The 25,438-nt window shown below is 37.0% G+C and overlaps 2 protein-coding genes across 2 annotated transcripts; both read right to left on the reverse strand.

The window, feature by feature from the left end:
- Nucleotides 1–11,418: 11,418 nt before the first annotated feature.
- LOC144633325 (tyrosine-protein kinase receptor Tie-1-like) lies at nt 11,419–15,759 on the reverse strand. Its single transcript, XM_078492212.1, has 6 exons — nt 15,361–15,759; nt 15,116–15,183; nt 14,716–14,756; nt 13,409–13,508; nt 12,807–12,906; nt 11,419–11,700 (listed from the first exon to the last, which is right to left on the reverse strand). The coding sequence occupies exons 2-6, from the start codon at nt 15,160–15,162 to the stop codon at nt 11,635–11,637; spliced, it is 354 nt and encodes a 117-aa protein (XP_078348338.1). The 5' UTR covers nt 15,163–15,183; nt 15,361–15,759; the 3' UTR covers nt 11,419–11,634.
- A 659-nt stretch (nt 15,760–16,418) lies between these two features.
- LOC144633257 (fibroblast growth factor receptor 4-like) lies at nt 16,419–24,699 on the reverse strand. The gene is made up of 8 exons (XM_078492098.1): nt 24,364–24,699; nt 22,217–22,546; nt 21,625–21,900; nt 20,559–20,885; nt 19,211–19,359; nt 18,429–18,735; nt 17,337–17,447; nt 16,419–16,636 (listed from the first exon to the last, which is right to left on the reverse strand). The coding sequence occupies exons 1-8, from the start codon at nt 24,479–24,481 to the stop codon at nt 16,419–16,421; spliced, it is 1,836 nt and encodes a 611-aa protein (XP_078348224.1). The 5' UTR covers nt 24,482–24,699.
- Between the last annotated feature and the right edge of the window lie 739 nt (nt 24,700–25,438).

Below are 25,438 nucleotides of genomic sequence, written 5' to 3' on the forward strand. Positions count from 1 at the left end.
TTCTTGTCTGGTTTTGTTCCGTTTGTAATTTCAGCTTTCTTTTTATCCTAAAATTTAAGAAATAATTTAAGATGCTTGTTTTTGAATGAGTGAGCGGACGAAAATTTAATGGTGAACAATAAAGACGATAGAGTGTTTTTGTCTCTGACCTATCGGTCTGATAGTTGCCCCTTGGGAATTTGGTGTTCTTATATATAGATTTAGGCAAGCCTAAAAGCGGAGCTCCCCGGTTATTTGCCTTTTATACTTTTTTACACCGATTTTTTTATTCATGTTATTATCTTTATATATTATATGCATCATTGTTCACCATGAACAACAGCACCAGATAAGAGCAAAAATAATTGATCAATCCAAAAAGGATTATCAATTAGCAGTAACTTTTCTTAACCCTCGGATGTACAGTTGAATCTCGATAACTCGAACTCACAAAAACTTTAACCTCTCATTAACTCGAACCTTTTTCGAATTCCCCTTAAGATCAATTTTTTTTAAATAATTTTACCCTCGCTAACTCAAACCTCCGATATTTCGAACCATTTTCGAATTCCCTTAAAGGTTCGAGTTATTGGGATCCAACTTTACAAGACCATCACCATCATCTGTACCCCCACCATCGTACAAGGGGTTGGGGGGGGGGGGGGGGCTTGCAGACCCTCCCCAGAGTTTTCATCCTATTAAGGTGCAGTGAAATACATGTACTTGTGCACTGAGTAGAAAGCCCGTAGCGTACTCCACAAGATGACATAATTTTTGTTGGCTGTTACGTCAATATAGCTGTCATCTTGATGCAAAATCAAGCTAGAATGCTTACGGAATGCAAAACAAATCAAATCGTACCATTTTGCTTAAAACCAAATGAAAAAAAAAATAAAGAAAAATGTTAAACATGACGATTTTTCGCCAGAACTCATTATAATTATGGCATTGCCATGGCAACATCAAATATCATGAACATACGATTTGACACATGAAAATTTCTGCAAGGTATGAATGAACAACTACTGAAAAATTCAGCATTGTAGAGTACCGTATTTATTCGATTAAACGCCTCCCTCGAATAAACGCCGCAGATAAGGGCACAAATATTAATGAACGCCGCCCTCAAATACATGCTGCATAATGATGTGGCGTTTATTCCAATAATAGAGTCAAAAAGCAAATGCAATAGTAATCAAGTTTGAACCAAGCCTCAAAAGAAATATTTTCCTTGATTAATGCCTTTTCAGACGAGCACTAAAACATTTTTCTGTTTTTAAAATTCAAATGTTCAGTTACCATACTATTGTTAGCAAGAATAAAATTGAATTTGAAATAAACGCCGCCCTCATATAAGCACTGGCCTTGCCTGCGCGTTTAATCGAAAATTAAATTCAAAATTTTGAAAAAAAAAAGTTTGGAGAGGGGGTAGCATCCACTCCCCCCCCCCCCCCCCCCCCCCCTTGAACTCTCAAAGAGGAGATAGAACAAAGAAAATGTTGTTCTAGTTCCGGCTGGTATGTTCCAGCTGTACACATAGCATACAACTGGAAAGTTTTACATGCAGCTTCCCTACCCCCCCCCCCCCCCCCACCCAAATGGGCACCCTTTGTTATAGAACGGTGACAATAATTATTATAAGTATAATTATACTACACAAGTGAATACAATGTAGTGCTTTTCGTGCGTGCTGATTGGTTAACTCGGAGGTGATTTGCAAAGTACTAGCAAAGTGCAGCTAAAGAGAAAGAAACTGCCTTCGCGCATCGCTTTGTTTATCAAAAGTGATGTTTTAGTCCGCTAGTTATTCAACTTCTGTGGTACAAATTAAAACAATTATTTACTTGAGCGTTGGTGAATGTGGTGGATATTTACCGCTTCGCGGCTCGGTAAATATCCACCAATATTCATCTCCACTACGGTGAATAATTGTTAATTATTGCCCAATACCAAAAATAACAGCTTTCTGCTAGCACACCAGACTAAAAGCTAGCTGCAAGCCAAAATAGTGGCATTCTGTTATTCTGACAAATACATGTACATGTAGGGTCCCCCAAAACCATAGCATCTTTTTCCTTAATTATATGAGTACTGTTCCTTTCTCCTTTCACTTATTTACACATAATACTAGTGGTAACCACAGGTTAGAAAGTGCGGGCCTCGCAGTTAAGAGAAGGTACTGGGAGGGAAGCGTTTTTTGTAAGTTTGGAAAATTACTTCAAGTCGAAGTTTTTGGGAAGTTTTCCAGAAGTTGGCATAACTGTGGTAATTGAGATTTCTTTTATAAACTGCGGTTGTTTATTGGGAGTCCGTCCACCGAGAATAACAGTATCTCAATGTGTGCGAAATTATGATGATTTTTTCATATGTTTCACTTATTTACACATAATACAATCTATAGCTGTGTTCAATGTTGTATCATTTGAAGACTTAGTTTGGTTTTGGTTAAGTCAAAATTTGCCTAGGAACAATAAATATTTCATCAGTTAATTATTGTATTGCAACATACAATGTTACTGAATTTTGAGATTGATGAACTGTGTTTCTCATTTATTACTGTTCTCCACAGTGTGAGCACTGAGAATTAAGCATAATTTTTATGTTGTGCTATCAGAAATCCTTTAAGAAATATACATGATTGTACCACAACTGGCTTTTTTTTCATTAACTTTAAAATTACACCTGTCCATATAAGTACATTAAGTATTAGTTGTACATGCAATGAAGAGATAATATAATAATCTGATTGTTCATTTATCTCTCCCTGTGCGTGCAGCTCTCTGAGGAAATCCTGGTACTTGTGTTAACCCTGAAAAAGGCAAAAAAGACAGATAAAATTTTGTTGATTATCATTGGCATTAATATTTATAATTCCAAAGTTATTCAAAACACTGATCTACAGATACAATGTATAAGGAAATATTTTTCCAATTTTTGGCTGGGCCAGGGACTGTGTTGAGGGATATGTTCAGAACCAAAAAAAAATCCTTTCACAGTGAGTGTATCAGCATAACTGCTTTTAACCTACTGAAAACATTATTAGCGCTTTAAGACCCGGCACATGCCAGGGCTTTGGTGAGTGTTTTGGGGTGAGCCACTGGCTAAAATTCATGAGTTCCCTACAAAATGAGGTATCTTAAGAGTCTTATGTTACTCTCTGACAGGTGCTGCTGAAAGCACTGTCTGATTAACTTCATAAAGGCTTGCATATTCTCCCCAAAACTTGTAGCATGAAACAATGTGTAGCATGAAACAATGACATCAACCTTAAGGTTACTATTGTTAGCGGCTACTAATTTTAGCGATTTTAGCGTGTTGGGTGAAAATCGCTAAATTTAGTACTCGCTAAAATTTGTCGCGGTCAAATTTAATACGCATTAATTTTAAGTACCCCCCTCCCCCCCCCCCCCCCCAACCCCAAAGGGAATTCAAATTAAATAAAACTGCATTGAAAATTGTTTTAAAAGTGGATGCCGGGACAATTTTCTGATATTTTTAGTTAACTTTGTTCTTCTGGCAATGCAAATGTTCGTTCAATTTCAAGTGAGTTTGAAATCGACAATGTGGCTTATAGCTGTGACTTACAGATCACTGACTTACAGCGAAATCCATTAAACCATGAATGCCTAAGACTAGTTGTACCTATCGGTAAGTGCCAACGAGCGAAATACTCATGTTTGTTCAAAAGAACAGATACTGAATGGTTTTCGATAGAACTATATTTGTTTGAAATGACCAAAATATGGTAAATTGTATTTTAGGTAATATGCGAAAAAACTGCTATTTCTCTGGTGTTCATAAATGACACAGGTTTGATAGCCTGCGTAGCAGGTGCCATAGTTTCCAGCGCGCATATTCTCGCGATCGCGCACTCTTTTAAACGTACTAAAAAATTTACACAGATGTCTGCTACGCAGGCTACGGGTTTGATAGATTGATAACTCTTGACAAATCTTTTTATTTTTTCAACGTTAAAAATGCCACAAAATGTGGGCAATAAATGAGCTTTAATCACTGTTTTTTAATTACAACACGCGATGGTTAAAATGTTTCCGAACACAAAAGGGATAGTTGCTTTTCAAGAACTTCTCATTAAATCAAATCCTAAAATCAAAACTACTAAGACGCTTTACAGTAATCAGAGACAGTCATCCAGCATGGACGGGTCAGATTTCAGTCTCGCATGCGAATTGTCATGTTCAGTTACGCAAAACTCGATTCCCAAGCAAAAATATGAACAGAAAACAAAACTTAAACGGTCAAGGAATATTTGGAGACAAAATTGTTATTCAAGTAAACATTACATTTGCCATTATATTAGAAGCAAAAAAACTTTTGACTTTCTTGCGTGTATGACATGCAGTAATTTTAGTGGGCGTCGCTTTGTATTGCGCGGAGCGAAAATGCGTGCCAAATAAAATATAAACGGTATTTGATTTGGGATTAAATCATCAGTCAAACAATTACTATAAACACAATCAACACTAAAAGGTAGCATGTACCCGACTTCAGCATTCTCGTAAGTCAAGAAAACTCCATTTGAATTCAGCAGTCCGCTTTTGATTTTTGTGTCTCTCTTCGTAATGCATCAGTCAATTCCAGCAGTGCCCACCCCACCCCCCCCCCCTCCCCGGGCAACCGTGGGGCATTTCACTGCTGGAATTGACTGATGCATAAATCAAAGGACTCCACAGTCAAAAGATTATTTCATCGCTTTGAAATACACCCAAATATGGTTAAAAAATAGTCCCTTACGCACAAGTTGAGATTTTTTTCCGCTATACATGCACGGCTCTATGATTCTGCTCGGCTGCCTCGTGGGCAATTATTCCTCAAATGTTTACTGTTCTATGACCAAGCAGATTCGAGACATATGGGGCCGGAGAATTTTGCTGCGATTAGCTTCATGAACTGTTCTCCGCATCGAAGTAAGGTAGAGAGAAACCTTTTGTAAAGTTTAGTCAATAAAACTTTTTGGTGAAACGGGGAAACGCTAAAACCTAGAAATGATTGTAACTGACACCGGATAGGCCGTTTTTTTTTTTTTTTTTTTTTTTTTTTTTTTTTAATCAATTAAAAAGTCAATTTTATTCTGCTCTTACACCGGGCAACTTAACTCCCTAGTACAGCCCAAGGGAAAAATACTGAAATCAATCACGTCACTGATGCCCTACGAGCTAACAACTATCCGTCCGATATTATTTCTAACATCCTAAAGCAGAAATTCTCCAATCCAACAACACATGCCATCCCTTCACCAGAAGAACTTGTCCAAATGTTTTTTTAAATGGGCTGCGCCTCAAGAGCATTCCAACACTTACGCTGTACTTCCATTCATCAATGGTGTCACGCAACCACTAACAAGGATTCTTCGAAAGCCCGACATTCAAGTTATTAATAAACCACACAAGGCATTACAACAAGAATTCCCATCCCCTAAATTTAGACCACCAATTGAACAACAAGCGAACGTGGTTTACAAAATCACTTGTGCTGATTGTGATTGGTGCTATGTGGGTGAAACCGGCCGATGTTTTGAAACCCGCAAAAAAACATATCAGGAATGTAAAAACCTTTGCGAATGGCTCAAACATTGCGAAACATGCGTGGTCATTCGACCATCGCATAGACTTTGAGAACTCTAGTATCATTGACAAAGGCTCTTTTCGTATTAGAAAAACTTTGTAGGCTTGGCACACCTCTGCTACTAAGCATGCTGACAATAATTCAAAACCCATTCCAAGCCAATACAGTTGTATTCTCTTTGAAAAAAATAGCCTCTTATTATAAATTAGCACATTTTTACTTCGCTTTTATTTTTATTATTTTCTTTTTATCTCACCTTTCTTGTATATGTTTTATTCATTTTGTATTCAATTTTTTATCCGTCGAAGGCTGTAGAGCGACAGCCGAAAGCTCATTATTTTTAATATTTTTAGCCAGTGAACGTTTTTTATTAATTTTTATTATGTCTCATCCTGGCTGCGCTTCAATCTTTAATGGTTATTCTTTGCTTATGCATAAACTCTGAAATAGAAGAAAAAAAAAACAATTTCATAGTGTTTGTTAATCGGCAGTGTGATTAGTCATTGATTATTGCCGATGATCATTGAGTAATCGATGACTAATCGATAGGCCACAAAATTTTTGGTCATCGATTAGTCATCGATTGTATCGATCAGTCATCGATATGATATAATCTCGTGGTTGAAAACCGGAACTTGTAGAAGTATTCAATACTCAAGCTTGTACACGCCAAAACAATCTAACAATATCATGGTTACACGTGAAAAAAGCACAGAAAGTAAAAGTGCTTGCAGCTGCTCCGGTGCGAAATGTAAGTGCTTATGATGGCTGTCTCCCTAAGCCGAAGCAGTTTTACTTTGCTGACAAACATCCACCGAACAAAATCTATAAACACGTAGTCGATTCTTGTCTCCGTACTTGTTAGTTTCATTTCCAGACTGGTTGGTTTTCCTGTTCAATTGTTTTGTTATTAAGTGAAATATTGAAATATCATCTGTATTTGTGATTAGCCCTTTACGTCTCCACATGCCGGAAGGTTATTGGACCTTTTTTGAAGGCGTAATTTCGTCAACAAGAATGCCAGTTATAAAGCAAAATATGACTAACATAGATAAAAACAAAACAAAAAAATGGTACAAGAAAGCAAGGAATGTGTCTTTTGTGTGCAGTATAATAGTTGATGAGTAATCGATGGGTCATCGATGAGTAATCAATAACATCAATAGGTAATCGATAGGCCACAAAATTTTTGGGCTTCGATTAGTCATCGATTACTCATTGATCATCGCCAATAATCAATGACTAATCAACTGATTACCCATCGATTACTCATTGATTACCAATTGATGTCATTGATCATCGATTAGTTATGCCTGGTTTAAGAATCGAAACCTTTTAGCCAATTACTGTTGTGGCTTGTTGGGGTAACATCTCAAATCTGATCGGTAGAACAATAAACATTCCAGAAATAATCTAAGGCGTTCATGGTTTAATGGATTTCCCTGTAACAAGTTGGAGTTTTCTTAAATTTAACTAAGTTGACTCTTACCAGTAGTTCTTCTGCTGACATTTCGACTCCTTTCACAATTTCCAGTTGCTCCGCCAGCGCAAAAAACATACAATTTCCCAATCCTTGATTGTCAGAAATTATAAATCCTTCATCTAATATAAATCCTTTCCAAATCCTCTGATGCATGCAATTTTTGGCATCGCAGGTCAGTTGCTGCACATCACCTGTAGGCAAAAAATTTAATACATCAATCAATTTCAATTATTGTTTGTTTATTCCCATGGAAACTTGACATTGTGGTCTAATGGACAGTTTAGTCTCCCCTGAACAACTACAACATGTTACTTTTTGCAGTGTATGCTGTGTGTTTGGATGTACATGTACATGTAAGAACAAATTAAAATTCTAAATTTAAGACAAAATTAAAATCTCTTATAGTCCCATGGGGTTGACTGGATTTTTCAAATACAGACACTACCCAGTGTTTGTTTGTCCATGTTGACAGTTGCATGCATAAATGAACAGGTACATTAGAGATAAAATGAGATGCACAAGTCATTTTAGAATATGTATTTAAGACTAAATTAAAATCCCTCAGTTCCCAAGGGGGTGAATAAAGTTTCATTTTTAAATTACAAAGGTCATGCTGTTCTTTCTTGTTGTTATTCTCTTAGAGGAAACCAATGGCTCCAAAACAAACAGAAAACTCTACAATTGTTTTTACACTGAGTATGACACATACTTTTCACAAAAAAAGCACAAATTATCATCTAATGAATTTCAATTGTTTTGATATCTGTACATTGGGCAACTCCTGCCACTTTCAGTATTTAACCATGGAAATCTAACCCTTGACATCAGATTGAAATTGCACAATCTCGCAAAAATAAGCATTGCATTTTCAACATGCGTTTTTACATGGTTTTATAATGTAGAGTGAATAACTTGTCTGTTGTGTATCATTATTTGCTATCCTATGTTTACATTGTAATGGCTCTTGAAAAAATGAAGACGAAAGTAGTTCTCGGACAGTATCAATGAAACTGAAATTAGAGTCCAAATACATGTACTTTGGGTGACATTTCATCGAGGAAAACATTTCTAAGTTAACTATTTACATTGTGAAACGCAAATCAATCTACCTCTTTCCGGAAACACCAAATTGGAGAAGAGACCTGTTTCTCGATTACTCTTACCAAACTACAAACAGTTCAGTAAGCTAAGGGAAAGTAATCAGGCAAAATCCTCGCATTTGAGAAGCGAATGCCTACTAGTCAGTTGAAAAAGGCTAGCATATGGTGCTGATTAATCATTTACTTTGAAATTCTAAACTCCGAAGTAAGAACGTTAACAAGTCAAATTTTCCAGAAATGAATAAGCATAAGCCTATTATTTTATAACTTAACTTTTAATACTCACATTCTCCAAAACGTCGCTCGTTTTGTTTCTGAACTCTCTTTGTTTTTCTCTCTCGCGTTGCTCCTCGCTACTTCGTTGCCTCTTTTGCAGGGCTCTTTCATGCTCTCTTTGTCGTTGTTGTTCGCTACTATTCACGTCGCAGATCGCTTTTTTCCCCGAAGTTCAATTCGCTCTACTCTCGTTTGTCAACATCGACACAACAAGAGATTAGAAAAAATAAGTTTTTCTCGAGTTTGAAGCTTCAGACCGGCTGAATAAACGTATTGAATCTAGAGACTCAAGTCGTTTTGAAAGCTTCTTTGCAAAATTAAATTGAAAATCTTTGCCTACTACATGTTCCCTCCAACAAACGCGGGCTCCCCAGAAGACAAACTCGTCCCCAGTCCTAATCAGGGCGTACGGACGGACGGAAGGTCACGTGACTACCAAAATTTTTCGGCTTGATGGGTTTCAGTTTATCTGCTTTGTCCGCATGAACCAATGGGGCTCCGCCTTCGGCGCCTTCGGCGCCGTGGCAGCTCCGCTATTAATTAGCCCTCGAAGCTTCGCTTCTTGAGCTAATATTTGCCTTAAGAGCATCACATTTCCGCGGGTAGTTCCTCGACAGAAATTCTAAGGTCGTCTACAAATGCGACATTTTCTCGTTTCTCCGAAGCTTCAGATAATGGAATTTACTGATAATTCAATTCCCAGGGAGACAAAAGAAGGCCATTCACCGCAACGTCAGTTTAAAACGTAAAAGTTGTTGAATGAACTGATGATCGTGCGAACACAGCTTAAAGTTTCAAATGACAATTCAGTCCGCGCGTGATTTCGCTAAAGCGTAAAGTTTAATACTAGTTCATAGGAAGAGGAATGATTGGAAATCATTATATAAGGAAAATGAGTTGGAATCTAACTAAAGCAATTACATTATTTGCTCTTGTTTTCAATGAGGTGATAGTTGATTCGACCTCGAGCTCATAATTAATCTAATCGTTAATTATAACATGCCAGCGAATGCCATCATTTAGGCCATCCCCTTTTTTCCCGTTTGCGTCGTCTGTCCGACCCAAATTTTCGCGTTTTGATAAAAAAACCCAGTAAATTAAGAAAATAAATTATGTTGTGAGAAAGATAATAACGAAGTCAAACATTTTTTACTCTTAATCTGAAAAAAAAAAACAATGTTTTCTTTTACGAATTCAGAATTATTAACGGAAATTCGTAACGCTTAAAACAATCGGGCTAAGGGTGTGTAGAAGAACTGTAAGAGATAAATTAAACGTATTTCACGCCGAGGACATAAGGAATATTTTGTTGTTGTTGTTTTGTTAGAAACAATGCCGAGTCAGAAATGTTGTTCCAGCTTGCTTTCCAATAGCCCTTGCTAAGATCTACAGCTGTACTTCTCCCGCATAGTCATGGATTACGCAAAAGATCTTTGTTTTTATAAGGCACCGTCCTTAAAGAAGCTACGTCACGGACAACCCATCTTACCCATCGTAATCCGTCTGGATCTTAATATTCGTCAGTCCACGCCATCCTTAGCTACTTTCGCGTTTTTATTACTCCTTTGTTGTTTTACTACATTACGCAACCTTTATTTTGATGCTTTCTTCAATTTTGAAGTAATCAGAAAAATGACTAAAAATATCGTGACACTGCTCCTTTAAAGTTAAGGTGCCTGTGCAGCCAATCAAATAGCGAGCTTTTCAATATCCGTTCACTGGGATAAAAACTTTAAGCTTGCTTGTATCAATTACCGATGAATAAGAGAAAATTTGCACTCACTACATATATAGTGTGTTCCGTGTTGACTGTGTATTTGGTTATTAGCACAAATTTACTGCAAGTCGTTTTTTTTTTTTTACTTGACAGCTACCATGGCCAATAGTTTATAACGCGAGTCGGTTTATTTTGGTAGCTGAACATGTCATAAATGGTGTTTTAAAACCTCGTATAACCAGTCAAGACATCTTCGCTCTGTGAGACATAGGAAATGCGGCCATTGTGATGCCTCGCACGCCATAACTTTCTCACGAGCACCATTGCCGTCGCTACAACAGCACCAAGCCATATCCAAACAGGATTAAATGTCGCACTTTTGTCATTTGCGTTATCTGAAACAAAAGTATATGGACAGAGTCTGGGAGAGACTGGCAAAATCTTTATCGCATAAGGTTATATACAATGTACCTACCAACGAAGCAAACGGTGAATATTAACTCTACTACTCTTTATACTGGGATTCCGGTCCCCTGGACTGATAATGCGGATAAAAAGCGTTTAGTTTAACCCAGTGAAGCATTTTCCAGTACACAGAGACAGATCGAAATTAGAGCAAAATCCTGTTTTGAGACCTTGTGAGGCAAAGTACTTTAAAACTACTTAGCGAAAGCTCTTATGTATATTTTGTCGAATACAGAAAGCACTTTTACATCTAAAGGCGTGTTTCAGAGTCACCTTAAATTTATGAAAAAAATAAGGTAGCTCTGGGCCCGGTTGTTCAAAGCACGATTAAGCTAATCCAGGAATAGCGTGAAATTTGATTTCAATTTTATATAATTTCGTTGAGGTTTTCTGTTAATATTTTCTGTCCCACAGTTTTGACATGGACCAATCTCAAACCTAACAAAATATTAGCTTTGGGAAACCCTTTAAAACAAGAGAAATTAAAATCTTGATCATCTTTTAATCCTGGGTTAGCGTTAATCGTCTTTCGAACAACCCGGCCCTAATTTCCAAGTTCCAAAAGTTTGTTTTCTCAATTACACAAAAATGCATACAAAAGCAAGCAAAGAATTTCCTAGTAGTTTGTTTTAATTATTATTAGTTAGGTTTTTATTTAATTTTTAGTTATAGAATCTCCTCAAATTAAAATTAAAATTTTTAGCAATTTTTACCGACAATACTTGTTTGGTTTTTAAGGACCACCATGTAAGCTACCGGGACACAAGTAATTGTTTTATCCTAAAAAGTTATTTATTTTCAGCCTTATTTATTACTTAACAGTACTGCTGTAGCTGGATAGAAGATAGATAGAATGCAGATAGAATGCAAAAAAGTGAGTGTCTAAACCATTACGAGCCATTTTAAATTTCTAAAGCCTCAATCGTGGAAGTGTTGCTTATTATAACATGTTACTTCCTATAATATATTGATTTGTGAAAACTTGGTGACGATGTTTTATCTTCAAGTCTGGTTTAAAATGTAACTTCTTAAGAAGCACCCTCGCCGGTTGCCATGGACTGTTCTTCAAAATATTGAACATTGATGTAAGTCCTCTGAAAATAAAGAAGAAAGCTAAATCAATTATGGATAGGATATGTTAAAGTTGTTAACAACTTATACGCGAAGTAAACTATGTCAGGTGTTCGATGACGCAGTTTAAAACACAATGTTATAGAGACAGATATTACACAGCTATTTCAATTACGGTTGTCCGACCAAAGCTTAAAGACAAGACCAATAGTTAGTTTGGGTCGAAGAAGAGAGCAACTGCACGTGCTAAATACTAATAGATATAATGACATGACAAACGTGAATTGGCACGTTTTCTTTCTCTAGCTGCAGATATGTGGAAACAAATTACTTTTAGCCACACTAAATTTTAGAAAAACTTTCAAAAATTCAAAGCTTCTCGACAGTGAAAGAAAGCTAAAGAAAAGTCCTCGTGAGAAAAAAACAAGCTCATGAATTCTTCACGTGCAAAAATACAAGCTTGTACATTTTCTTATAGGCCAATATGCAAAATTCCAGTGAGTACCCAGACCACCATTCGGTCTTGTCTTTAAGCTTTAAGCTTTCATCTGACAACGTTAATTAAAAAAGCTGTATACTTATAAAGAGAAAAAAAAATAGTATACGAGATTTGAAGTGACCAATTTTATAAAAAAGTTATCAGTGGCGGTTAAAGATCAGTTCTTTAAAAGTTGGTCTTTGTCCGATACCCTTACATTCTACATGGTTAACTTGAGGAGATAGAGTATTGTTTAAACAAACGATGTGAGAACAGATACATGTGAGAAGCAAAATTTGTACTTTCTATTTGTTCTTGTTCTTGACGATTTCTATGTTTTCGTTCCTTCTGTGTTTTTTTTTTTTTTTTGCATTAATAAAAGCATTCATCGACCATAACTGTACCATTGTAGACGTTGACGAAACAAAAGTAAAAGCAAGAACAAAAACAGCAACAGCAAAACGAAAGGTCGAGTAGTTATACTTTGAGAGGTAGTTTTAAAAATGCTCAATAAACATGTTTCAATCAGGATTCGTGCAATGCATTGCCTGATCTGACCACCTATCGCATTGAAACATGTTTCATTCGTGATTAGCCGCTAAACACCTGTGGACGCAGTGTGTCACGGTCATTCGTTAATTACTTTCTCACCGCTTTGGTGTGCAACATGTCGTGAAGAATCAAATGAAGTTCTTTAAATGTTGGGCGCTCCTCTGGGCAATTCTGCCAACAGCGTGTCATGACGCAATACCTGAAGAACATTCCGTAGAAAAATGAAAAAAGAAAGATAGTAAACTGATAGCGTGCTCACTAGAAGCTCACTAGTAAACATCAAGCTTATTTTCTTCTACAGATGTCTAACTGAAATTGTTGTTGTATTATTAATTCAGCAATTCCGAGACACTCAGTATAGACATGAATAAATAGACCACATTTGAAGATGGCCGCTTTGCCATTTCCTACTTGGATGTATATGTTTTCAAAGTAAATGGATGATCATTAAAAAAAAAAAAAACATGCAAGACGGTCTTCCATAACACGTGCTGACATACATTTTAAAGCACGTCTTTGTTGTCATTTTAGTCGATTAGCCATATGCACTTCCATTAGGTCAACTGACACACTCAAACTACTTCAGGTAATTTGAATAATAGAACAATTCAATGACGCATTTTAAGTTTAACCGAAAACATTTTTATTTTTAAATAGACATTTATAAATTGATAAGGTTTAAAAATACAACCAGAGCTTACAGTTCTTCAGAGCAATGAAGAGGTTTTTCCAGTCTTACTCCTTCTTTAAGCTTGCTGTAAAGTTCAACAAGTCCGTTTACTCCTTTGTATGGCAGTTTACCTTAAGTAAAATAAGAAACAACAGTGAACACCCAAGACCTCTCCAACTTTCAAAAATATAAACGAGAAATAGCGAAAGGTGTTAATAAAGATAATAAGGGAGTGCATTTGAAGGTGAGATTATGCACGATTTCTGCTTTTTATTTATGGGTTAGATACTGTTTTGAGTGTTTTGTTGACAAATACACGCACGCGCTGGCCGAGCAATGAACGAGAAATTGTCAATACTGCACGAGGGTAGCCGAGTGCAGTATTAAAAATTTCGAGTTCATTGTGAGGCCAGCAAGTTCGTGTATTTACCAAGAAAACACGAACGGAGAGACTCTAACCCTTTTAATATACAATCTGACTACACTGCAAGCGATCATCGACTTAACGAACTTTAAACAATAATTTTTAAAAATAAGAAGTGTAGTAGTACATAATTACACGGGATTAGATCAATAATTTAAAAATGACAAATAAGCCGTACAAAAATAAAGCTTACAATGGCGTCTTCTGTGATCTATAACTGAACAGACTCACTGCAAAATGGATATATATTTGTTTTATACAATAACAGGAGAATTCAGTACACTTCAGTGTAATAAAAGCAATGCCGCTGCCGGTGAGCTACAAATGTTTTCGTTTTATGATAAAGTTTTCCGTAATCACGAAACACTGTTAAATCGCTTTAATAAACAGAACATTGGAAAATTAAAACTTCAACGAAAAAAGTAACCTTTGTTCCATTTTTAACAATATAATATAAGCTTTAACCGTACCGTTCAACCACCATTCACCGGCATTGCTTTTAGTTCAACATCCGATAAACACGATAATTTATTGAAGCATTTACCGTCTACTTCAAACCTGTTTAGCCCAGTTAAATGTTTTGAAAGGTGAACAATACTTGGCGGATTGTTTCTCATTGTTGATTTATAATGTAGCTGAACTTTGTTGTCTTGTTGTGGCTGCGCGAGTTTTAAATAACTTTACCGACAACACTGATTTGGACTATGAACTCTGATCACGAGCGCGAGTCATACCACGCAGTGACGTCATCTGTGCGTCTGTTCTCTAATATATGACAGGCATCAACCAATTACAACGCGAGCAGTAGCTCGGTTATAGTATAAATCGGTGTAGAGTACACTACTTCAACCAATCTAAACACTTAACTTTGCTTTCGAAAATCTATGGCAATACTGTCGCAAGGTCTGACTTACCAAGGGTGACTATTTCCCAAAGAAGGACCCCAAACGACCACCTGAAATAGTAAAATCAAACGTCGTTTCACTCGGTGAATCAGATATTTCACATTTTGCATCTACCGTTCACAAACATATACATTTTTGTGATCCTTTTTTAGAACATCGAGGGTAAAGTAAATTGAATTTTGATAGATTTGCAGATGCGAATAATACCTTTCGCTATTTATTTTTTGAGTTATCGAGAATAAAATTACTAGCGCGTAACACACCGGTTCTGCACAGTACAACTGGAACAAATTTTGAAATGGATTATTTTAGCATCAATCCCAGTAAGTTAATTTTGACCAAGAAAGAAATGTAAATGCTGGAACTATAATAACTTCAGTGCATCAGAGAACTTTTTAACAACACTCACACGTCAGACATTGTAGTGAATCGTCCTCGCAGGGCTTCAACTGGCATCCAGAGTCATGGAATTTTCCCCTTTTTTGACAAAATAGTAGTAAGTAAGTTGGCGAAGTTGTGGAAACATATTAATTAACTATAATTATTCGATAAGGTTGAGATGAGAGCGACAACTTTCAAAAGGATTATGTTATTTGACATTTGTTATTTGGCCTTGTTATGACCATTTCCATTCGAGTTTTAGATTTAAAATACCTCTGTAGTTTTCATGTACTCGCCATTTTTTGAGATATTTCGTGCCATACCAAAGTCTGCCACTTTTGCAATAAGCCCTTTTCCCACAAGGATATTTCGAGCAGCCAAGTCGCGATGGACACACTGTAAAATATAAGTGATAATTGTGTGCCAATAAAACAATTTAAAATCACAATTCGATTTACAAATAACATTATTTTGTACAAGTTAAAAAGCTCAATTATACTATCTAAAATGGTAGACGGTGTTATGAAGTAAAAATAGCCGTTCTCAGCTCTTCTTGAGTCCATTCGTTGGAAACCCGAATGCGCAATGCATGCCAGCTCAACCTTATACGTTTGTATTGCTTTGTTGATATTGTGTTAGCTACAGCCAACGTATTTATCAGTTTGGATACTGCTTTAACCCTATCCAGACCGGGGGGGGGGGGGGGGGCGGAAAGTGCCCGCGCTGACTTTGAACGCTTATAACTTTTTCAATATTAAACCAAACGCTGCCAAACTTTGCGACTTTATCTAAAATTTATCTGGGAATAATTTGATTGGGTAGATTGTTGTGTCAGGAACTTGACGTCACCATGGCAACGTCATTTTGACAGGCATGTTTTCCCAAATTTGTAATTTTCGTTTCTTTTAATGAAACATAACTTTAAAGCAATTATTTTTACCTTTTTACGAGTTTTAAGCACAGTTTTATTGGTTTTGAGCACTTTCCAGTAATTTTGGGCGGTTTTCTGACGTTTTGGAAAATTTCGAAATCCAAGATGGCGGATCCAAGATGGCGGCTGTTTTGACATTATGATGTAATTGTCACGTGATGTGACGTCATCTTCCCACGTGACATATACCAAAATATAGATTTTCGGACTAACTATATATCCTGTAAGTTTCATTGTGATTGCTTAAGTATTCTGGAAGTTACGGAGGGGGGGCGGAATCCGCCCCCCCCCCCCCCGGTCTGAAAAGACCAAAAAAAGCCCGGTCTGAATAGGGTTAAACACCTCTTGTTTGTACTTTCACACAGTGTAGGACTTTGAAATCTAGAGAAGAACCACGTTATCAGTATATTTGAGTATCACTTGCCAGTTTGCTTTCCAAGTGTTTCATTCCATTGGCGATATCTGAGGCAATTTGTAATAGTTCCCTTTCCGTCAGTCTGGACCAGATGTTAGCATATGGTGGATGTTCTTCTCCCATACATCTATGGACCTGGCTCTTGCGCAGTAACTTATCGAGACTTCCACCAGGCACAAACTCAACAACAACGCACAAAGGCTCTAATGGTAATGAACGTCGATTTGCATAAAGAAAGTAAACTTAAAAGCACTCAATGGATATGATAGATTAATCAAGACAATGCAAGAACCGATTTTTATCACCACCAGCTTGCACTTCGCCTAGACAAAAATGCGTATACAATTGACTTCTCTGGACTTTAATTAGCCGAATAAAGCAATTCAAATCTAAAAACAAGGAAAATCGAACCTCTGTAACACGGACACCAAACGAGCAACGCTAAATGTCCGTATAATAGAAGTGGAGATTAAAGTAAAACCTCTCTTTTTAACTCACCTAAGAACTCATGTAATCTATATCTCTAAAATACGTATAGCTCCATGGCACTCAATTCTACCACTCAAAACTCTCCACCAACCCGTCTGGTTTCCGTGAGGTTAGAAATGATAGATTCTAGGTTCTCTCTCTGGGCAAAGAAATTGCCCTTTGTAATCCCAAAATCTTGACGTCGAATTTCTTACAATAGAGAATACCCAAAATTTGGCAAAACATTATTGTTAAGCAATCAAAAACAAAACAGAATACCTAAACTGTAGGATGTTTGAAGAACCAAATAAAATAATAATTATGTAAGCTATTAACCATAAGTGATATTTACGTGTCCAATCAGACTACATGTACTTTATGCGTCTAGCTCTGGAACATAACTCGAATTATGTTATTGGTCAGCTTAGGCCGTACCTTCAAACGTGCATGCTCCAACCAAACTCAAGATATTGGGATGTCGACCAACCTTGATAAGGGTCTCTATTTCACTGATCAGGGCCAGTCGATCCGTTTGGTTATTGTTATCTGCACAAAATTAAATTAAAAGGCTTCCCTATAAAACTACATACGGTGTCTTACTGCCAGTTAAGTGCTTAAACTAGTCGACCTCGCAGCCGTAATGGACCTTTGGCAGAGACACGCGGCCACGTAAATTAACATTTAGGCAGAATTATTATGGGTGACGTGTTGTCTTAATGGCATGCGCGCTGGAGTCTACATCAAGCGGTCCGGGTGCGAGCTCTCACTGTGTTGTTTTCTTGAGCAAGACACTCTCATCGTTCCTTCTCACCACCCCTGAATGGGTAACGGCGAATTTAATGATGGGTTATGGGGGTAGCCCTGCGATGGACTAGCAGCACATCTCGGGAGGGTGGGGGATGTGCTGCTGGCCGTAGACGCTTAATACTAGCGCTACAGACACAGGGGACCCAAATGCTGTATTAGTTAATCTAAAAATAAACATGTTCTTATTTACCCGCGTTCCTGTGTCTTTTTCCACCGGTCTGGGGGACGATTTGAATCAGAGCGAAGGCGGTTTTCATTGCGAGTCTCAAACGGTAATCGGTCTGTCGCAATGTCAAAACGACGGACTTCAAGTTTCAATTATTATTAATTCAAGTTACTAACACCATTAACTATTAACTCTCTTCGCGGGGGGTTTCGTGTTTCAATTTAACGGTCATAATGGTGTTAGTAACTTGAGTTAATAATAATTGAAAATTAAAGCGTGTCGTATTGACATTGCGACAGACCGATTACCGTTTGAGACTCGCAACGAAAACCGCCTTCGCTCTGATTCAAATCGCCCCCAAAGCAGTGAAAAAAGACACAGGAACGCAGGTAAATAAGAACATTTTTATTTTTTGATTAGGAATAACTAATACAGCGTTTGGGTCACCTGTGCTACAGATATGCTATAGGAAAAGAACGGGACACTTTGGCCCGGTGCAGACTTCCTTTTTTACATTTTAATGACACGCTCAATAAAATTGACGGAGCACACACCTTTCAGAGTCTTGACAGCAACTGGTAATTTGTTGCCGTCTCGCCTCAGATAGAAACCCTTGTTCACCATGGCAAACTCTCCTCTGCCAAGTTTCTCTCCTGTTATCTCCAGTTTTTCTCGAGGAATTTCCCAGTTCCTATCAATTCCCATTTCTTTCAAATACGTTTCATCGTTAGCGACTTCGTTTACATCTCTGGTAGATTGGTTAGCTTCTCGAAATCCTAAACCAGTTTGCTCGTCTCTCAAGTGGGCTAATGTGTCCCGCGTTATGTCTAGCAACGGAAACTCATCTTGGCCCTCAGCTATCTGTGAGAGAAATACCGCAGGTATATACTTTGATCCACTGTACATCAAAACTTCTCAAAAACTAACCTTATTTATATTTTAATTTGAACGTGCTCTGTTTTCCCCTTCGATATGTATAGTTTCCCTTCTTGTTTCATTTATTGTTGTAGATGAAGTGTTTTGCATGTTGCTGGGAGATCGGGGAGGATATATCTTGTATAAAATTTTCCCTCTTCCTTCCCTAATCTACCAGCGAGATTAAGAAATGTCCTTCTTGTTCAATTTTTGCAGGGTGGTCTCACACCTTTACTTTTCTGCCATAAGCGTGGTCAACTTATCTCCAACTCCATAGTTGCCTATGTTGGTAGTCTTTACTACCCAGCGAACAGAGCTCAGACAATACTATGCTACTTTCACTAAAAATGTTCAGTAAAAGAATCAATTAAAATAACATGAACATGTCAATGCTTTTAGGCTTGCAGACTGCTTGGCTTACCTCCGCATCAGGCTTGCCATTCCCCATCTTACACCAGAACCGCCGTAGAATGAAAACAAGCACCACCAGAATTATAACTAAGACCACTGAACCCACCGAGACCCAAACGATTGTCAGAGATCGAGATGGACTTTTGCTTTTTTCGGTTACTAAGAAATTGCAAACAGACAATATGTGAGACATATATCCAACTCCGTAGAGAAATTATACATACCTAAGACCTAAGCATACAAAGACAGGGACATTACCTCTGTATGCATAACCGTGAATTGCAGCACAGCATGATCTTTTTCTACTCTGATCGATGATTTATCACTTCTTTTGGTTCTCTATAAGAAAGTGGTGAATAATCTGTTTCAGTGCGTAAAGAAAGATAAAGGTCCGTAAAGAACGGCGTAAGGAAGGTAGACGCGTAAAGTGCCGTAGCGATCGAATAACCCTTATCACTTAGACGGATGATATTTCACTTCTTTCAGTATTTCTTTCAAAGAGCGTAGCTGATTTATCTATCTAGATCTCATCCTACGAACATGTTATCCACGGCCGCGCCGCCGTTACGCATCTTACGGAACGCGGAATTGTCCGTAAAGAAAAGGAGTATTTACGAATCTTTACGCAAGCGGTAAAAATGCGTAAATTCTTGTTTTCAAGCTGTGAGGTCCGTTACAACAAGAATAACAACAACAGCAACATTTCATTTCTGCTAAGCATTAAATTACATATGCATTTTTTCACTTCCCGCAAAGTAGCACCGCTTTTTCAGGCGGGCATTAAAGAACAAAATTGTGATTAGAGAAAATAAAAGTGTTTTAAACAAGCAATAACAATAAACGGTATATGCAGTTGAGGACTTTTGTGTCCCCTCGTGGATGGCCTAAAACAATAAACTAAAACCACGGTAATTTCGTTTCTATCAAGTAGAGCAAAAAAAAAATCAAACCGACAAACTAAATTAACAAAAGAAACAAACTAAGACAGACACTTAAGGCTTGCAGTCAGGAAATTAACCTCAAAAGAGTCGTCCTGAGTTGAAAGTATGTCAAAACGTTAGGAACGTTACCGTTTTTTCGTGAAAAAATTTTGGTTCCTCTCGAAAGGTACGTGCCATATTATTCGAGACAAGAGCGTCAAAACACAAAAAGAACATTTTTGAATTTCCAACTTTTGTAACATTTAGCTGTGTATCTAGTATTGTAATCGGTTAATCATAACGTGAAATTCTACCATAATACGCTCACTCGATTAAAGATGGAAATGGCGTGATGGATACTACTATATTTGGACTGGACGCTACGATGTTTCCCTGTTAATTGACTTGTTGCAAATCGTTATCTAAAACATTTCTTACCAACGAGTTGAGACGTGTTTACGGTAGATATTTCTGTTGCCTTTGATGCAACTATCAGCCTTCCTGCCTTTGAATATGTCCTTCCTACTAGATTCATTGCAGCGCACTTGTACATTCCATGGTTTTCTTCTTTTGTAACCGAATGGACAACTAAGTATGAAATACTTCCGTTCCGAATAAGGGTGGGACTTGGGAGGAGTAAGTTATTCTTCAACCAAGAAATCTCAGGGCGCGGAGAACCAGTTGCTGCACATTTGAAAATGGCATCATTCCCTTGTTCCACGACGACGTCCTCAGGATCAATTGAAAATACCGGTTTCCAGATAACTGATGTCAAGAAATTTAAAATAATAGTTGAATTTATTATATTTTTTCTCACCCTATCGAGGTTTTTAGTGGGCTGACAGAGAACCAACTTTTACTCTACTATAGCTAAGCGGATGTTCTTTCCGCACAACATTGCAATGTCGTGGATTAGTTTGCTGGAACACTGCTGAAGCAGTTGGCTCTTTCAGTTCAACTCAAATTTGCCCCAGCAAGTAACGTTTCAGTTTTCAGAGATCCCGTTTTATTTTTGTGTGTAAGCTGAAACAACACCACTTTTGTTAGAGAAAGAAAAACATTTTCACTATGGCCAACTGTTTATCAACAGATTGCGTGCAGATTTAATTGAAATTAATTTGCTCGAGCAAGTTGCCGAGTTGAACGTTTCAGTTTTGACAATTAATATTTCCGATTTCTCATTAATTAATTCCCGTTCGTTTGGCAATACTTTTACTCTTATTGACGTAGAAGTGAAATGAAATGAAATAAAATTAAATGAAAGACTTTATTTATGTTCCAATTGTATTTAGGTAAAAAAAAAAACTAATTTGGGACACTATTTATATATTAAAATATATCTAAGCTACATACAGTTAAAAATTATTTACAATTTAATTCAATAAAACCTTTCTATATAGATAAATAAATAATATAAACAAAAAGGTTATTGATAGTTGAAATTGAATACAAATGTAAAACGAAAAAAGAGCTATTTTCATATAAAAGGCAATAAATTATTTACCTGTTAAGTTGGCCATAGTTGATCGATTCCATCCTTCGTCACTATTTGCCTCGCACCAATACTTTCCCTGATCTTGCGGTTCCACAGACTCAATTGTTAACAGTGAAAATGTGTTCAGATGTTTTATTATGTCTTTAGGTATCTTTCGACCATCTTTAAACCATGTTATAACTGGTCTGGGAATTCCTAATGCTTCGCAGCTGAAATTCGTCTCCTCGCCTGTAACAATATTGTCTTGAGAGATTGGATGAATTACAAATCTTGGTTTCGAAGATTCTACACGGGAAGATACCAGAAATTAAACTTGAGGAAGTAAGTGACAAGAAACACCCAAACTATGGGATGTCCTTAAATAGAGGACCTTCCCAAAAGAAACGACTGCACAAAACGTACAATATCATCAATGACAATTTTAATTAATTCAGTGAATGTAGAGTATATTCCTTCAGTTGACTTGATTCCAGTCGACGGTTACGGTAGTGGAAGGAAGCTGCAGTATACAGCAATGATCCTCGCTATCTGCTTCTTTGGGTTAATATTTTATTTCTTATTTTTAATAGCTTAATATTATTACATTAATATAGCTGCTCACCTCTTAAATTCAAAGTCAGTACTGCTATGCTACATCTCATAAAATTTGTGACTATACAACCATACTCGCCAGAATTGTTTCTTGAGGCTTCCTTGATACGAAGTTTGCATGTTTTGGTATCCTCCCTGTCAGAATAGCTACCCCCGCATTCTTTAACCTTTCGACCTCTAAAAAACAGCTCTATTCGAAACGGTTGTTCGGAGAATTGCTTTGAGTCACCTTCCCTTGAACTATTTCCAGTGCATTCAATTGTGAGGTTGTAACCAATAGGCATGACATCAACATCCGGGAATTTGGATATGTGGAAGGCAACTGAGGGAGCTTTGGGAACTGAAATGCAAAACTACACGATCATATTATTGTCTAAAAGCAGTAATCCCTAATCACATTTTCATTTTTCATTCTTTTTTTTTTATTATTTTCAATTTTTAATCGCCTCAAACGCGTGCATTACTTAAAGGGACTTTGACATGAGCTTCACTTTAAAAAATCAAGAGCCTAATATACGTATGATTTTTTATAAATAGTGGTACAGTTTTGCTAAAAAATACTATGCCAGTGTACTGAAGCTATAAACAAGTGATGTAATTGTGAGGTCATCAGGAACTTTAGATCTCAACTTGAAAAACTTAGGCTGACTTTTTCAAGTTCTGCCATTTTGACTTGGAAAAAAGAAAAAATATCCTTCCTTCAACAGCAATTTACTATTTTCGATCAAACATTTGCAATCTATTAAGAAATAGGAAAGAATACATATACTTAAAGAGCAGCTGATATAAATGGGTTTTTGGAAAAGCTAGCGCATTTTTTGCGTTTTTTTTTAATTACCATATCCTTGGAAGTTCGTAATGTGGCTATTTTTGAGTGTTTAGGATTAAAAGTTTTGCTTTTTGCGTTAAATGTTATTTAATATTTCACGACGCTTTATAAATTTGAAATAATTTATATGAGCAACTTAGGTTACGTTTTTAGCACTTAGGGAAAATGGGTATCAAGATTAAATTTGATTCCGTCCGTAAGTCTACTCAAAATGCCAACCCAAATAAAAAAGGTGCCAAAGTGATAAACTTCAAGATCACATTAAATACAACTGAGCTAAGATAATGGATAACAATTGACTATGGGTATAATGGACAACAATGTGGCGACTCATGATACTTATCCCGGTTGGAAATTAAAATGCGCTTCATAATTACCATGTCCATAAAACAGACCCTCAAACTGTATAGTACTTGCACATAAGGACTTTTCTACTTAAAGGTTATTTCAAAATCCTGTAATTGATGCATTTTCGTTTCTCTTCATTTCGTTTCGAGGGATTTCCTTCTGTATTGCTCAACCCTTATTGCTAAACGATCTTTAAAAAACACGAAGAGAAAATCTAAGTTATAAATGAGGAAAAACGAGTAGCAAAATGGATGTAGTTGAGTTAAGGCCAGTTCTCATATGATCGCCCCGATCGTCTCTGTCGCTTCTGTCGTTTGCAAAGTCTGAGGCGATTGGAGCAAGCAAACTTTTTGAAGCGACAGAGGCGACAGAGACGATCGGGGCGATCATATGAGAACCAGCTTTTAGTCATTTAACTTTTGGTTTGTACCACCTGGTTTCATCCTAAAAGAAAAAAAAAACCGTGGGGTTAAACCCGTTGATCATCTAGAGGGAAAGAAATACGTTCTAATTATTTTGATAACAAAAGAATCTGCGCCATTTTGTGAGCAGAATAGTTCCATGACGTTGTCGAATCGAACTTTGAAAGAAAAATATAAAATTAATGAAGATTATTCCGAGCATCCGCCAATAAAACATTGACAGATTAAAAAATGCAAATACAAAATTTTAGGTACATGTGGGTAACTACAGCAGAAAAGAACTTGTGTAAGCGATTTCTGCATAAAGATACTGTTTCGAGTTAAGAAACAATCCGGGAACAGAAATAAAATGACAATTTCATCCCTAATTATTTTGATACAAAAAAACTTCTCCAAACTATAAATTGACCGTACCGTGTAATATAACTGGCTAAAATAAGATGAGAAATGCGCCAAAGATTAATGTCGTAAAGCTAAATAATCCAACGACATATTGTATTTTCCCCAGGCTGTTTTTATAAAATTTTGAGCGATAAATTTGACTTAATATTTACTTACACTTATAGACATCTTTTCTGTTAACGCAAGTGGACTGTGCATTTGACTTCTCGAACCAGTCAGTGATAAAAAGAAATCCAAAGATCGATGCAAACTGGTAAAAAGGTTTCTTGTACATGTTCTCAGTCAAACAACACTGCTATTCCGTGCGCTCTGCTCGGTGACACCTTCTGTTCTGCCTTTAGATGTGTAAACACTTGAGAATTGATCGTGGAACACATGTAATGGGTTATCACGTTTGCAAAGTGGGTTATTGTAGCTATCAATCATCAAAATCCCCCATTAAACGAAATAAAGGAAATAAACATTGAGGTCTTTTTAAATCTACTGCTTCCAATTTTCTCCATTTAAGGATTATCATAACACCTTATTTTTTTTCCAGACTTGCAATTTGCAATTTGCATTATTTATCGTGTTACATCACCGCCGTCCTTTTGATTACATAGAAAGCGGAAGTGTCAAACGCAATCCAGAAATCACGTTAAGAAGCTAATATTTCAACGACGCCATCGCTGCGGGTCGGTCGCAGCTCTCATACCGTAAAGAAGCTTAACAGAGGAGGCGGGTGGTCTAGCTCCCGCCTGGGTTCTGGACGTGCACGTGTTCACAAGTGGGCCACATAGCATGTGGATGCCTGAACATAAATGTTATATAAGTGAAAGTTAACCCTGACCACGTCTTATAGTTGGGTGTTTACGATACAAATAAAGTATTTTCCTAAGCCTCCATTCATTTGTTTGTTTTCTTACAATACGGTAATTTTCCTGCTTCTATCTCGCGACTCACTTGAGTACTGGGAAATGGCACCACAAGCGTTTCGCCTTGCATGACCTGCCCTTGAGCTCACTAAGCGGCCGAGCTATGGTTTTCATTTTCCCTGGGCTTAAGTTTGTCTCCCACATTTGTTTGCCTCTCGGTTTTTTTAGTTGGATATCTTCTGACGTTGGACAGTTTTCTAATATTTTGTGCTATTTTTCTTAAGTATGTGGTAACGTTTTAAGGAGACGTAAGCCCAGGGAAAATTGCTGTGTAAGGAGACAGTATAGCTGAAGTTTAACAGGGTCATAACATGGAG

This window comes from Oculina patagonica, chromosome 12 (genome assembly GCF_052425735.1).
Source record: "Oculina patagonica isolate OP01 chromosome 12, crgOcupat, whole genome shotgun sequence".
NCBI classification, from domain to species: domain Eukaryota; kingdom Metazoa; phylum Cnidaria; class Anthozoa; order Scleractinia; family Oculinidae; genus Oculina; species Oculina patagonica.

What these genes read in the sequence shown, in the direction of transcription:
- LOC144633325 (XM_078492212.1), bottom strand. Translation starts at nt 15,162, where the DNA reads ATGCCAGTTGAAGCCCTGCGAGGACGATTCACTACAATGTCTGACGT. An exon ending in TTCACTACAATGTCTGACGT is followed by an intron (nt 14,757 to 15,115) that starts GTGAGTGTTGTT and finishes TTACTATTTCAG; the next exon opens with GTGGTCGTTTGGGGTCCTTC. An exon ending in TTGGGAAATAGTCACCCTTG is followed by an intron (nt 13,509 to 14,715) that starts GTAAGTCAGACC and finishes ATTTTACTTAAG; the next exon opens with GTAAACTGCCATACAAAGGA.
- LOC144633257 (XM_078492098.1), bottom strand. Translation starts at nt 24,481, where the DNA reads ATGTACAAGAAACCTTTTTACCAGTTTGCATCGATCTTTGGATTTCTT. An exon ending in CAGAAAAGATGTCTATAAGT is followed by an intron (nt 22,547 to 24,363) that starts GTAAGTAAATAT and finishes TTTGCATTTCAG; the next exon opens with TTCCCAAAGCTCCCTCAGTT. An exon ending in TGGAGCATGCACGTTTGAAG is followed by an intron (nt 16,637 to 17,336) that starts GTACGGCCTAAG and finishes CATTACCATTAG; the next exon opens with AGCCTTTGTGCGTTGTTGTT.